The 14,820-nt window shown below is 41.2% G+C and overlaps 1 protein-coding gene across 6 annotated transcripts in view; it reads left to right on the top strand.

Moving 5' to 3' along the window:
* CUNH20orf194 (chromosome unknown C20orf194 homolog) overlaps positions 1-14,820 on the top strand; it is a 137,163-nt gene that overhangs the window by 41,616 nt on the left and 80,727 nt on the right. For all 6 annotated transcript variants that reach the window (XR_004969914.1, XM_036321833.1, XM_036321832.1 and 3 more), the window contains 2 exons: positions 4,318-4,416; positions 11,103-11,158. Coding sequence is in view for 5 of the 6 variants with exons in the window: in XM_036321833.1 (XP_036177726.1) it covers positions 4,318-4,416; positions 11,103-11,158 (155 nt within the window). In the remaining variant the exon portion in view is untranslated. The remainder of the gene's footprint in view (positions 1-4,317; positions 4,417-11,102; positions 11,159-14,820) is intronic.

Raw genomic sequence — 14,820 nt, 5'->3', positions numbered from 1 at the left:
CCCCCTGAAGAGCAAAGGACACCTGGCTTCCCTGCCCAGGGTTCCTGTGTCAGAAAGAGGAGTCCCCATAAGTTCTGGCTATAAAAACCAACAGGGATTGTGGCTGAGTGAGACAGACAGCTGCTGGAGTCCCAGGCAGTTCCTATTAAAGGGCCCTCACAGATTTATTCCAACTCATTCTTTCTGAGTTCCAGCGCTGGAGCAGCAGCTTGAAAGGCACCAGGGACATATGGGGAGGAACTGAACTGTCTGGCATCAGGGCAAGTGAAGGGGAAGCTTTCTCCACACCAGAAGTGCTGGCAGAGGCCATTGTTCCTTTTCTAAGCCATCCCCCAACAGAGCCAGCAGGCAGGTGCCATACCTGAGTCTCCACCAACCTGATTTATACTGGTCAGCCTGCCCTCATGATTCCCTGAGACCACACCTCACCAACTTGCAGGCCCACCCATGCTTCTTCCAGTGGCTTTTCCATATGAATGGCCTCTTGGCTCATGTTTCAGACTTTTATAAAATCAAACGAACAGCATCTGGCCTCAATGTACCCTGCACCATTAGCTAAGTGGCTCAAGGCCTGGAAGTAGCAGCAACTGGCCTTGGTTCGAAGCTTGGCCTCTCCTAGGCACCTCCAAGCCCTGCACAAGTAGCAGCCATCTGTAGATTGCTTTATAGGTTATGCCAGATGACCCTAGGCAGAATACAGGCAGGCTGACCTTGGCCTGCATCTCTCAGAGTAGTGGACTTCATGGACCACTGGTTGGCAACCACTGCTCTAGAGGCCCCAGAGCCAGTACACCTGATAGACAGCTTCAGACCATGTTGAAGCACCACCCATCCATCTCCATAAGCAACACACTTAAGGGGGACACTCAGTGAGCACCAGAGCACCACTGAAGTAAGTCCTGGTCCATGGGGTGGGGCCCTGCATCACAGCCAGTTTTTACAGCTGATAGACCTTGGGATAAATTACTGCCGTTTACATGCCAACAATAATCAAGGCTCAAATATAACAGGAGAGTATTCATGGCCCACAAGGGGTTGGGGTAGGGGGCACACCTGGAGTGTCCAGCTTGGGTGAACCTGGAGACTGTGCCACTGGACCCCTACAGGACTTACTACATTGGGTCACTCTACCAAGCCCAGGAGATGTGGCAGCTTTACCTAATACATAGAAAAAACGCAGGGAAGCTCCCAAAATTAGGAAACAAAGAATGTGTTCCAAATGAAAGAACAGAGTGAAACTCCAGTAAAAGAGCTAAACAAAATGGAGACAAGCAATCTATTGGATTCAGAGTTCAAAACACAGGTTATAAGGATTTTAGTGACTTAGGGAAAGAGTAAATGAACTTAGAGCTTTAACAGCATAAAAAAAGTCATGGAAACCATAAAAAACAAAACAAAAACAAACAGAACCAGTAAGAAATGAAGGATACACTAACTGAAATGAAGAATAATTTATAGGGAATCAACAGAGTAGATGAAGCCAAGAAATAAAACAGTGACTTGAAATGTAAGGAAGGAAAAGGAAGGAAGGAAGGAAGGAAGGAAGGAAGGAAGGAAGGAAGGAAGGAAGGAAGGAAGGAGAAAGAAAGAGAAAAAGAAAGAAAGAAAGAAGAAGAAAAGAAAGAAAAACCCACCTAATCAGAATAGCAAAAAGCAAAAATAATTTTTTAAAATAAGAATAGTGTAAGGTGCCCTGGCCAGTTTGGCTCAGTGGATGGAGCATCAGCATGCGAACTGAGGGGTCCCAGGTTCAATTCTGGTTGGGGACTTGCAGGAGGTGGCAGATCAGTGATTCGCTCTCATCATGGATGTTTCTGTCTCTCTCTCCCTCTTCCTTCCTCTCTGAAATCAATATATATATGAATAGTGTAAGGAGCCTATGGGATGACTTCAAGTGCACTAATATTTGCATCATGGGGGTTCTGGAAGGAGAAGAAAGCAAGAAATTGAAAACTTATTTAAAAAAATAATGACAGAAAACTTTTCTAACTTGGTGAAGGAAATAAACATACAAGTCCAGGCAGCGCAGAGAGTCCCAAAGAAGATGAACCCAAAGAGGCCCACAGCAACACACATAATTAAAATGCAAAAGGTTAAACACAAAGGGAATCCGACCCTGGCCGGGTAGCTCCGGTGGATGAAGCATTGTCCTGATGTTCCAAGGTTGTGGATTTGATCCCTAGTCAGAACACATACAAGAAGCAATCAATGAATGCATAAATAAATGAAACAACTCAATGTTTCTCTCCTGCTCTCTCCCCCCCTTCTCCCTTTTTCTCTCTTTCTCTAAGTCAACAAATAATATTTTTAAAAGTTATTTTTTTAAAAGAGAGAATCTTAAAAGCAGCAAGAGCAAAGCAGTTAACTACAAGGGAGCTTCCTTAAGATTGACAGCTGATTTCTCAACAGAAACTTTGCAGGCCACAGGGAAGTGGCAAGAAATATTCAAAGTGATGGAAATCAAGGACCTACAACCAAGATTACTCTACCCAGCAAAGCTATCATTTAGAATCAAAGGACTTATGAAGAGCTTCCCAGACAAGAAAAACCTAAAGGAGTTCATTACCATCAAACCTGTATTACATAAAATGTAAAGGGTTTTCTTTAAGAAGAAGGAAAAAAAAGATAAAAGATAAGAATAATAAAATGGCAATGGATACATATCTATCAACAATTGAATCTAAAAACAAAATAAATGAACAAGCAGAATAGAAATAGACTCATAGATACAAAGAACACTTGATGGTTGCCATATGGAATGGGAGTTTGGGGCATGGGTGAAAAAAGTGAAGGAATTAAGAAGTACAAATTGGTAGTTATAGAATAGTCATGGGGATGTAAAGTACAGCATAGGGAATACTATAATCAATAATCCTATATAATAAAACCCTAATATGCAAATCGACTGAATGGAACAACCAGTCACTATGATATGCACTGACCACCAGGGGGCAGACATTCAATGCAGAAGCTGCCCCCTGGTGGTCAGTGTGCTCCCACAGGGGGAGCACCGCTCAGCCAGAAGCTGCGCTCATGGCTGGCGAGCACAGCAGCGGTGGGGAGCAGGCCTAAGCCGGCAGTCGGACATCCCTTGAGGGGTCCTAGACTGCAAGAGAGTGCAGGCCAGCTGAGGGAACCCCCTCCCTCCAAGTGCACGAATGTCGTGCACTGGGCCTTTAGTATTCTAATAACTATGTATGGTATCAGATGGGTACAGGACTTACCAGGTTGATTACTTAGAAAGGTATATAATGTCTAATGACTGGGGTGTACATCTGAAACTAATATGATTTTGTATGACAACTGTAATTGAAAAATAAAAAATGAATTAAAAAATTTTTAAAGAATATTGGGTGGCAGAAACTTCAATTGAACCTAGAATTTCAATCTACAATCAACTACTTCTGAATTTGTTAAACTCTAAATTGAAATAAAGTAGTATTTCCCCACCAATTCACATTCCATAGTAACTTTATATTTAAAGCATAAATATGTACATATATGTTTATATATATGTATGTATATATGTACATACTTTTAGTGAGCTTGTTTGAATGAAAGAAATCTGTAATATTTTATATAACTAAAAATAAAAAATAAAATAAAAGCTATGTTAATGAGCCTTGGTCAGATAGCTCAGTTGGTTAGAGCCTCTTCCCAATTCGCCAAGGTTGTGAGTTCGATCCCCAGTCAGGGCATATATAAGAATCAACCAATGAATGCATAAGTAAGTGGAACAACAAATCAATGTTTCTCTCTCTCTCTCTCTCTCTCTCTCTCTCTCTAAAAATCAATAAAAAATAGGTTAATAGAAAATAAAAAATAAAGTAAGGCACTTGGAGGCCATTACTATCCTTTAAAAACAGTTTTATTAGAGTATAATTTATATACCAAAAAAATCACCCTTTTTATGTATACAATTCAGTACTTTTTAGTAAATGTACAGAGTTCTGCAGCCATTACCAGGATTAAATTTTAGAACATTTTCATCAACTCAAAAAGTTCCATTGTGTTCATCCCCACTCCCAGCCCATGCAAACCACAATCTACTTCCTGCCTCTATAGATTTGTCTTTTGTGGGTATTTCATATAAATGGACCATATACAAAGTGGCCTTTTATATCTGGCTTCTTTCACTTGGCATGTTTTTGAGGTCCATCCATGTGGTACCATGTATCAGTGGTTTGATACCACCTCTTAAAACAACATATTTAATTGGTCTAGTATTTTGAGATCAGACGCAGCTTCATGATTCTGATTTTCTAAAGTACCTTATTTAAATGACTAAATGCATTATCTTTTTATTTTTTTTCCTAGGATTTGATGGCTTTTGAACATCAGTGGACTAGCTTCTTTGCTAATTTTGACACAGAAATTCCTTTCTTGCTGGAGCTTTCTGAATCTCAGGCGGGTGAGGTATGTATGGGAAGAGTCAAAGGGAAAGAAGAAATTGGTTGATTTATTTGTTGTTTTTATCTTTACTTTTTTTTTTTTCAGAATACAACACTACCAATGCTAATTTGTTTTGGTTATCATTTTCTTAAGCTTTGTCTCATGCCATAAAGAAGTTTTTAACCCCATGTCAAACCCTATATAAAAAGTTGGGAGAGTCATGTTTCTGTGCTTTTCTATAAGTCTACTCATTTTTTAGTGTGGTGGTGCCTCTGTCAGCTAGGAATTCTATTAGGCACTAACTAATACGCCTAGGAATAATTCTCCACCAGTGAGTAGTACACCTTTGTCAGTTGAACCTCAAAGTAACACCAACCATCCTTTCTTGGCAAACAGTATTGAAGTTACTAGGTTCTGGCTAAGACTTACTCCGTGAGTAAACTGAAGTATCTAAATTAAGAACCAAGCCACAGGACTATCCCAAAATCTAGTCAACAGGAAGGAACAGAAGAGCAGTCTTTAGCTTGCACTTGAGCCTACGGTGGGCTTACACTGTAGGCCCTCACTTTTCCTGTGCTTTATCCAGAGTTGATCTTTGTTGTCATGCATTTTGGGTTTACATCATGTTGAAAACTCACAATATATTGCTGTTATTTTTGTTTAAATAGTAATCTTTTTACTCTTTCAAAATATTATTTAAAAGATTTAGCCCTGGCCAGTGTGCCCAAGTACCAAAGGGTTTCAGGTTCGATTCTCAGGCAATGGCACATACCTGAGTTGCAGGTTTGATCCCCAGCTCCCTTCAGGACTTGTGTGGGAGGCAACCACTCGATGTGTCTCTCACATAGTTGTTTCTCCCCCCCCCCCCCGCCTCCTCGCCCCCACACACATACTCCACTCTCTCTAAAAAAAACAATGGAAAAATATCCTCAGGTGAGGATTAACAAAAACAAAAATAGATTTAAATAATTGTAAAATCTTACCTAGTTACCCATGTCATTACTCTTCCCAGTGCTCTTCATTCCTTTATGTAGACCCAGGTTTCCATTTGGTCTGATGTACTTGTTCCCAAAGGATGTCCTTCAATTTTTTATTTGTGTGTGTGTGTGTGGTGTGAATATTCTGATGGGTAATTTTTCCAGCTTTTGTATATCTGAACAAAAATCTTTATTTCACCTTCATTTTTGAAAGATGTTTTTTCCATTTATAGAATTCTAGGTTGACAGGTTGTTTTTTCAGCTCCTGAAAGATGTCCACTGTCTTTCTCACTTGCATTGTTCCTAATGAGAAGTATTTCATCTTTATCTTTGTTCTTTTGGTACATAACAGATGAATTTTTTACCTCTGGTAGCTTTTAAGATTTTCTCTTTTATTACTGGTTTTTGAATCATTTGATTATAATGTGTCTTGCTGTAGTTTCTCCATATTTCTTGCACTTAGATTTTGTTGAGCTTCTTAGATCTGTGGATTTATAGTTTTCAAGTTTGGGGGAAAAAAAGTCTGTCCTTCTTTCTTTTAGAGACTCAAATACCTCTATATTAGGCCACTTGAAGTTGTCCTATCTGTCACTGATGCACTTCTCAGTTTTTTAGGTTATTTTTTCTTCTCTTATTATTGGTTGTAAGAGTGAAAAATATTCAAAAAGGTCTACTCAGTGACATGTCTCTCCGTGCTTTTTACTACCTTGTTCTCATTCCCCCCTTCTTTTCACTCTTTTTCCATTCACTTTACTACCAATTGGTAACAAATCTCTTCAGTTTCTGGTGTATCTTTTCTGTCTCTTGTGCAAATGATCAGATACATGTGTATTTTCTTTTTTAAAAATACGTTTATTGAGAGGAAGGGAGAGGGAGAGAGAGATGGAAACATCAATGATGAGAGAGAATAATTGATCGGGTGCCTCCTGCATACCCCCTACTGGGGATCAAGCCCGCAACCTAGGCCTGTGCCTTGACCAGGAACTGAACCCTGACCTCCTGGTTCATAGGTCAATACTTGAACACTGAGCCACGCCGGGTGGGCCATGTGTATTTTCTTATATCCTCTTCTTTCTTTTATTGAGGGGTAGTATATATGTAGTCAATATCTACTTTGCTTTTTTCACTTAACAATATATCCTGGAACTCTCTCCAGGTCAGTTCATTAAGATTTTCCTCATTCTTCTTATAACTTGTAGTAATCCACTGTGTGTATTTATTTATTTAATTTATTCAGCCAGTCTCATGTATGGCCATTTAGGTTGTTTCCAATATTTTGTTCTTGTAAACAGGAGCATAGTAAATAACTGTGCTTATGTATTTTAATATTGTTGGAGATTTGTATACTTAGTAATGGGATTGCTGGGTCAAAAGGTAAGTGCCTATGTAGTTGTATTAGATATTGCCAAATTTCCCTTCAGAAGGGTTGTACCAATTTGCATGCCCACCAGCAATACATGCAAGTGCCTGTTCTACCACAGTCTCACCAATAGAATGTGTTGTTATACTTTTTAATTTTTTACAATCTTGTAGATAAGAAATGGTATCCTTTATTAATTTTAGAGAAAGAAGGAGGAGAGAGAGAGTGAGAGAAACATCGATTTGTTGTTGCACTTATTTATGCATTCATTGGTTGTTTCTTTTTTTATTGATTTTAGAGAGGAAGGGAGAGGAAGAGAGAGAGAGAAACATCAATGATAAGAGAGAATCATTGATCGGCTGCCTCCCACACATCCCCCACTAGGGATTACGCCCGCAATCCGGGCATGTGCCCCTGACTGGAATCGTACCTGGGACCCTTCAGTCCACATGCCAACGCTCTATCCACTGAGCCAAACCAGCAAGGGTGGTTGTTTCTTTGTATGTTCCCCAACTGGGGTTCAAACCCTCAACCTTGGCTTATTGGGATGATGCTCTAACCAACTGAGCTACCCTACCAGGGCATCTTGGTATTATTTTAATTTGCATTTTGTTTGAAGGCCATTTTATATTTTATTTTCATGTTTTTTTCCCATTTTAACATTTTACAATATTAACTGAAATGGAGAGCATAGGTTTTAGGTCTTTTGTCCCTTACTTTTAAAGTGTCCTTTATATGTTTAGGTTATTAACTTTTTGTCTGTGGTATGTATTTCAGATATTTCCTCAGTGTTCATCAATTCCTTTTTCTTTCTTTCTTTCTTTCTTTTTTTTTGGTCATGCACACTTTTTTATTTTTATGTAAATTTATTAATATTTCCTTATATTTCCTCTGGACTTTGAATCATTGTATAAGTAAAGGCTTTCATCTAAGTTTAACCAGGAACTCACCTTTTTGGAAATTGTATGGTTTAATTTTTAAAATTTAGGTCCATAATTCATTTGGGATTCTTGTATGTGTGTGGACCTAATTTTACCTTTTTTTCCCAAATGCCTACTCAGTTAGAATCCCAGCTATTCGGTTCACACTAACTCTGTGACCTGGGACCACTCTATTAACTTTTGTGTCTTAGCCAACTCTTCTCCAGAGAGGGGTTAATGATAGAATGAACTGCATAAGTTGTTATGAGGATTATTTGAGATAATACATTTAAATGCCTATCACAGTCCAGATAGTAAACCCCTCAGTACGTTTTAAGCTATTATTATTTTAATATGTAAATAGGCTTTACAAATAAGTAAGTCAAGTACCAAAACTCCAATTGATAAACATCTACAGGATGTAAATAACAGTAAATTACCAAAGGGAAATCCAAATGTTCATTGAACATATCTGAAATAACCTACTTCATTACTAGTAAAAATCAAAGAAATGTAAAATAAAACAATAATGAGGTACCATTTTTCATTTATCAACTTGACAAATATATTTTTAAGTGGACATTTAATGGACAGTGCTTAGGGTGATACCCTGAAATAGGCATAGTCATATAATTGTAAGTGGATCTGTACATTGATAAAACTTTTTTGAAAAACAATTTGGCATATTTAGTTTTGGCATTTTACCCTATAATTGAATTTCCTGATCTGCATTAAGGAAATAATCAGAAATGCAGTTAAAAGTTCTGCAAAGTTCTTACAGTATTATTTATTATACTAGTGGCCTGGTGCACAAAATTTGTGTATGGGGGGGGGGGGCACGGGGTGTCCCTCAGCCCAGCCTGCACCCTCTCCAATCTGGGACCCCTCGAAGGATGTCCTACTGCCGGTTTACAGGGATCGGGCCTAAACCGGCAGTCAGACATCCCTCTCACAATGCGGGACTGCTGGCTCCTAACTGCTCACCTTCTTGCCTGCCTGATTGCCCCTAACCACTCTGCCTGCCGGCCTGCTTGCCCCCAACTGCCCCCCCTGCTGGCCTGCTCACCCTCACCTCCCCTTCCCACTGGTCTGCTTGCCCCCAACTGCCCCCCTGCTGGCCTGCTCACTCCAAATTGCCCCCCCTGCTGTCCTGATCACCTCCAACTGACCCCCACTGATGGCCTGCTTGCCCCCAACTGGCCCCCCTGCTGGTCTGCTTACCCCCAACAGCCCCGTCCCCCATCAGCCTGATGTCCCACAACTGCTGTCCTATCCTGGCCTGATCACCCACAACTGCCCTCCCCTCTTGGCCTCTAACCGCCTCTACCTCGGCCCTGCCACCATGGCTTTGTCCAGAAGAACGTCTGGAAGGTCTCCTGAAAGGTCTCCCAATCTAATTAGCATATTACCCTTTTATTAGTATAGATAGAGGCCTGGTGCATGGGTGGGGGCTGGCTGGTTTGCCCTGAAGTGTGTCCTGGATCAGGGTGGGGGTCCCGCTGAGGTGCTTGGCCAGCTTGGATGAGGGGCTGAGGGCCGTTTTCAGGCTGGCCACAACCCCTTCAGGGTGGGGGTCCCCACTGGGGTGCCTGGCCAGCCTGGGTGAGGGGCTGAGGGACGTTTTCAGGCTGGCCAAGCCCCCCAGCGGGGACCCTCACCCCACGGGGGTGTGGCCAGCCTGGGTGAGGGGCTGAGAGCCGTTTTCAGGCTGCCCACATCCCCTTCAGGGTTCGGGGGGGTGTCCCACTGGGGTGCCTAGCCAGCCTGGGTGAGGGGCTAATGGCCGTTTTCAGGCTGGCCATAACCCCCGGTGACCCAAGCTCCCAGCCTCTCCTTCTTTTCTTTTTCTTTTTTTTTTTCAGTGCCTCCTTGAGCAGAGGCTAGGGTGGGCTGGAAGCAGGTATCTGGGATTTATTTATCTTCTGTAATTGAAACTTTGTAGCCTTGAGCTGAGCCCAGGGCCGGCCAGGGCAGGTGGGAAGCTTGGCTTCCTCTATCGCTGGGGGCAACCCAAGCCTCCTGCTTGCTTCAGCTCCATGGCCGCCGCCATCTTAGCTGTGTTAATTTGCATACTTGCTCCTGATTGGCTGGTGGGTGTAGCAGAGTGGTGGTTAATTTACATGTTTCTCTTTTATTAGTGTAGATGAGTTAGTAGCAATGTAAATTTCTAGGAATAAAAGACTATTTAGTAAACTTTGGTACAATCATATATTATATGGATGTACCATAAAAAAAAGATTTGAAGAAAATGTACCAGAATGTTAACAGTTCTTAGAGATGGTATGTGGTTTTTATTGTATTCTAAAATAAACATATATTAGTTATATAATCGGGGAGGGGAGGGCAGTAGATGTCAGTTAAGGAGATTAAATTTTTGAACCCACATATCAATTTTTGATTAATGTTAAACCTAGCACTATGCACAGCAACTGTCAGTGTACTCCTTAAGTTCCTTGGATTCTTCCTCATTGCGATTTTCAGTTAATTAGAATTAACATATATTCTTTTATTGACAATATAGGGAAAAATTTTTAATAAAAGAAAAGATTCCCACGTGGTTAGTAACTTGGACCATAGATGATGGTTGTTCCAATTTCCTTTCAGTCATTTAAAAACTATAAAATTTGACAAGAATTTCTTTTCTTTACCTTTCTTTTTCTTTTCTTTTGCAGCCTCTTGTCATTTCTCCTTTGCTTTTTTTTTTGCTACCTGTCCCCAAAATTCATTTTACTATCCACCACATATGTCCTTCCATGTTCTTATGATAACCTACTAACATACATCTCTCTCCACATACTCCCACACACAAACTATGTGCATATACACTGAGTGGCCATGTTATTATGACCACCTGATGTTTGTAGGCAAATTAGCTATAATTTCCCTCTGAAGTTGCTAGAGGGCCAGACCATTATAAACGTCTGAATAGCACAACATACCTAAGTATCATTGCTGATCAAGTTCATCCTATCATGTTGATGGCATATCCCAATGGAGATGGCTTCTTCCAACAAGACAATGCGCCATGCCACGGTGCTCGTATTGTGCAGCAGTGGTTTCAAGAACATGAGGGAGACTTTACCTTGCTTAGGTGGCCCCCACAATCACCAGATCTCAATCCAATTGAGCATTTGTGGGACGAAGTTAAAAGAGCCATCAGGCAGCTGGTTTCACAACCATCAAATCTCACAGAACTGGACAGTGCTATTCATCAGGCATGGTGTCAGATTCCTCGCATCACCTTTCAACATCTCGTGGAGTCAATGCCAAGAAGAATTGCCGCAGTATAGAAGGCAAAAGGTGGCTCAACAAAGTACTGGTGGGGTGGTCATAATAATCTGGCCACTCAGTGTATATTTATACATACTAGTTCATACAAATATACATGAGAGGTTTTGTGATTGTTTTATAAGATTATGATCTTAACATGCACAATGTTTGCTTCTTTTTTAGCCATTCAGAAGTTATTTCAGTCATGGAATGATCTCTAGCCATATCACTGAAAACAGGTAAGGTTCTTGGGAAAGAAAGGTAAATGGTAATAGAAAAAATGGGGTTGACAAAGAAAGGTGGAGGTGGAGGAGCATCTGAGTCTAGAAGCTAGAATTATGAAAATATGAGTTGACTTTAGTCATCACAGGGTAAGAAATCCATATTCTGTAAAATTGTTTCACTGCCTTTATATTTTTGTATTTTTTTAAATGATTTCAGAGAGGAAGGGAGAGACAGAGAGAGAGAAATATCAATAACATCAATTGGCTGTCTCCTGCATGCCCTCTACTGGGGATCGAGCCTGCAACCCAGGCATGTGCCCTGACTGGGAATTGAACCCTGACTTCCTGGTTCTTGGGTCAACGCTCAACCACTGAGCCACATCAGCCTGACAGTATTTTTAAAAATATAGTTTTACTGTGAACTTGCTTTTAGAACATTGTAGCTTGCTGAAACCTAAAGAAAGGAATTTTTTATTCCATCCCAGCCCAGGAAAGCTAGAGGAAGCAGAATGTGCAAGGGCTGGGCAGTGGCTTGTAGGGAATAAGTGGCATCGTCTAGTCATAAAGGTCCTGCTCCAGGAAGACATGGGAGCTGTGAGGGTACATATGCATTTGTTTTGTTTTCTTTGATGTGTTTCCTTCAGCACCACTCTTGTCATGATAATCAGGAGGGGATAGTTCCTCTGATGGATAAATGGGAATAGATCTTTCCTCTCTTTTCTTCCCCAATTCCAATCCAGTCTGATAGTGAGACAAATTACCCTGGCTGGGATTCAGTCATCTTTTTCTGCCCAAAATGTCACCTAGCTTGAATTAAGCTTCAGAAGAAAAATCAGTCATGTTTACTTTTAAGGGTCCTATTGGCCTGAAGCTTAAGGAGTATTTTTAAGAGTAATGAAAAGAAATGCAAAGAATTTTCCACATGATATACACTAAGAGCAATTTAAGGAAAGCTTCAATGATAGAGGAAACTCTCAATCTGTTTTAGCTGCTATGACAAAAATACCATAAACTGGGTGGCTTATACACAAACAAAAACACATGTATTTCTCACAGTTCTGGAGGCTGGGACGTCTTTGATCATGGTGCTGGCAGATTCAGTGTCTGGTGAGGATGGCTGTTGTTTATCTGTAACCTCAATGGTAGAAAAGGCTAGGGATCTCTCTAGAACAGGGGTGGGCAAACTTTTTGACTTGAGGGCCACAATGGGTTCTTAAACTGGACCGGAGGGCCGGAACAAAAGCATGGATGGAGTGTTTGTGTGAACTAATATAAATTCAAAGTAAACATCATTACATAAAAGGATACGGTCTTTTTTTTTTTTTAGTTTTATTCATTTCAAACGGGCCGGATCCGGCCCGAGGGCCGTAGTTTGCCCACGGCTGCTCTAGAACCTCTTTTATAAGAGCCTCTCCTATAATCCCTTTAATGAGGGATCCATTCTTAGGCGCTAGTTACCTCCCCTACGTCCTGCTTCCTAATATCATCACTTTGGGGGTGAGAATTTTAACATGAATTTATGGGGACACAAACATTTGGCCCATAACAGAACTATGTTTTAAAAATAACCTTTCATCATTCAATATTTATTGAGAACATATGAATAATAAGTAAGAGATACATGGTTAAAAAATAAAACAGACATGGTCTCTGCCCTCATGGAATGTATAGTGTGGTGGAGAAAGAAGACATTAGACAAGCAACCTCTCAAAGAAATATAATTACAGCCCTAGCTGGTTTGACTCAGTGGATAGAGCGGTGGCCTGTGGACTGAAGGGTTTGATTCTGGTCAAGGGCACATGCCTGGGTTGTGGGCTCGATCCCCAGTAGAGGGTGTGCAAGAGGCAGCCAATTGGTGATTCTCTCTCATCATTGATGTTTCTATCTCTATCCCTCTCTCTTCCTCTCTGAAATCAATAAAAATATATTTTAAAAAAGAAATATATAATTACAAACTCTGCTTGGTGCTATGAAAGGAAAAAGAGCATGGTACTATGATGACCATAACTGGAGAGTGTGACCTTTGGGAGAAGATCTGAGTGATAAGTAAAGACAATCGAGAGAAGAGAGAAAAGCAGTGGTCCTGAGATGGGAACATAAGGAACATAAGAGAAGATGAGTTTGGCTGGAGTATGGGAGTTGGGGCAGAGTGCCCTTACATAGACCTAAAGAAGTTGGCCAGGATAGGCCATGCAAGTTTTTGTTGGTCATGTGAAAGGTTTCACCCTTTCTTCTGAAAATAACATAAAGGCTTTGCATGTTTTAAAGATCATTCTCACTGCAATGTAGAGAATAGGCTCTAGGAGGGCGAGAGTGGAAGCCGGGAAACTACATGGAAGCATTGCAGTTGTCCAGGGAAGAAACAATGGCAGCATGGTCTGGGCTTGTGGCCATGTAGGTGGAGGGAAATGGAAATGGTGAATTTGTGTTGTTGATTGGGTTTAGAGGTGAGGGAGCAGGACAAGTCAAGGAGGCCTCTCAGGTCTGGCTCAGCCTCTGGATAGATGATGGTGCTATTTACTTACTGCTACTCTAGCCCTAATAGACAGCTATTTGTTCTCTCTGGTAATCACTCCACACAAGAACTGGAAGGTGGGGGTGGATCATGAGAGAGGAGAAGAGGGAGCAAACAGCTGAAGGTAAAACTCTTAGGAATATGCAGAGGCCAGGTTGAGGAGGAGAAGGACTGATGAAGGAGATTGAGAAGCAACAGCTTTTGCTGGGGAGGGGGGGCGGGTGTCAGGTGCTTCTAAGAGACCAAGGAAGGGCTAGCTAACAACTGTCCATTAGGTTTGCAGTATGCTGCATGAAAGGCATTTGGTGACTTTTGCAAGAGCAATTTGAATTAATTGACTAAGGGGTGCCAACTGAAGTGGGTTGAGAAGTGAGTAGAAATTGAAAACAAAACAAAAACGCACACACAAAAAAGACCAATCTAGCCAAGGGAGGAGGGAAGAAGGCACTGGGTACAGGGGCAGATAGGTGTGGTGGTAAGAAAACTTGCAACCCTACTCTCCTCCTTCCCTCCTGAAAGTTACTCAGGAATTGCTAAGGGCTCTATTATAGTCAGTCAGTCTGCAGTCTGAGTATCACAACTGCTATCATTCTCTAAAATTTATATTTCTATTAAAATGCTATTTTATAAAACTGGGATTTTGCTCCATCACTGCAAATTTATTGAACTTTGTCATCAAGAAGTAAAACAAGCCCCACAAGTGTGGCTCAGTGGTTGAGCAAAGACCTATGAATGAGAAGGTCACTGTTCGATTCCCAGTCAGGGCACATGCCCGGGTTACAGGCTTGATCCCCAGTAGGGAGTGGACAGGAGGCAGCCAATCAATGATTCTCTGTCATCATTGATGTTTCTATCTCTCTCTTACTCTCCTTTCCTCTCTGAAATCAATAAAAATATTTTTTTAAAGAGGAAGTAGAGCAAGCTGAAAATAAAAACCTGACTTGGGTTTAGTTATGTCCCTAAATGACTAATTTGAATGTGTCAATAGGAGGAGTCCGTGACATCTGGCATCCCTTCCCAACCAGCAAGGAGCATTAGGTGGACGATAACTGACCACTTTGCTGAGACTGCATGGTGCCACTTAGAAAAGCCCGAGAATTCACTCACTGGGAAGGTGCCCAAGCCAGGAGTCTTTTCTAATCACATGTTTTTAATTTGTCGC

Source organism: Myotis myotis, unplaced genomic scaffold, assembly GCF_014108235.1.
Source record: "Myotis myotis isolate mMyoMyo1 unplaced genomic scaffold, mMyoMyo1.p scaffold_m19_p_9, whole genome shotgun sequence".
NCBI lineage: Eukaryota > Metazoa > Chordata > Mammalia > Chiroptera > Vespertilionidae > Myotis > Myotis myotis.
Note: the sequence above shows the minus strand (reverse complement) of the source record. Positions and strands in the feature narration are given on the sequence as shown.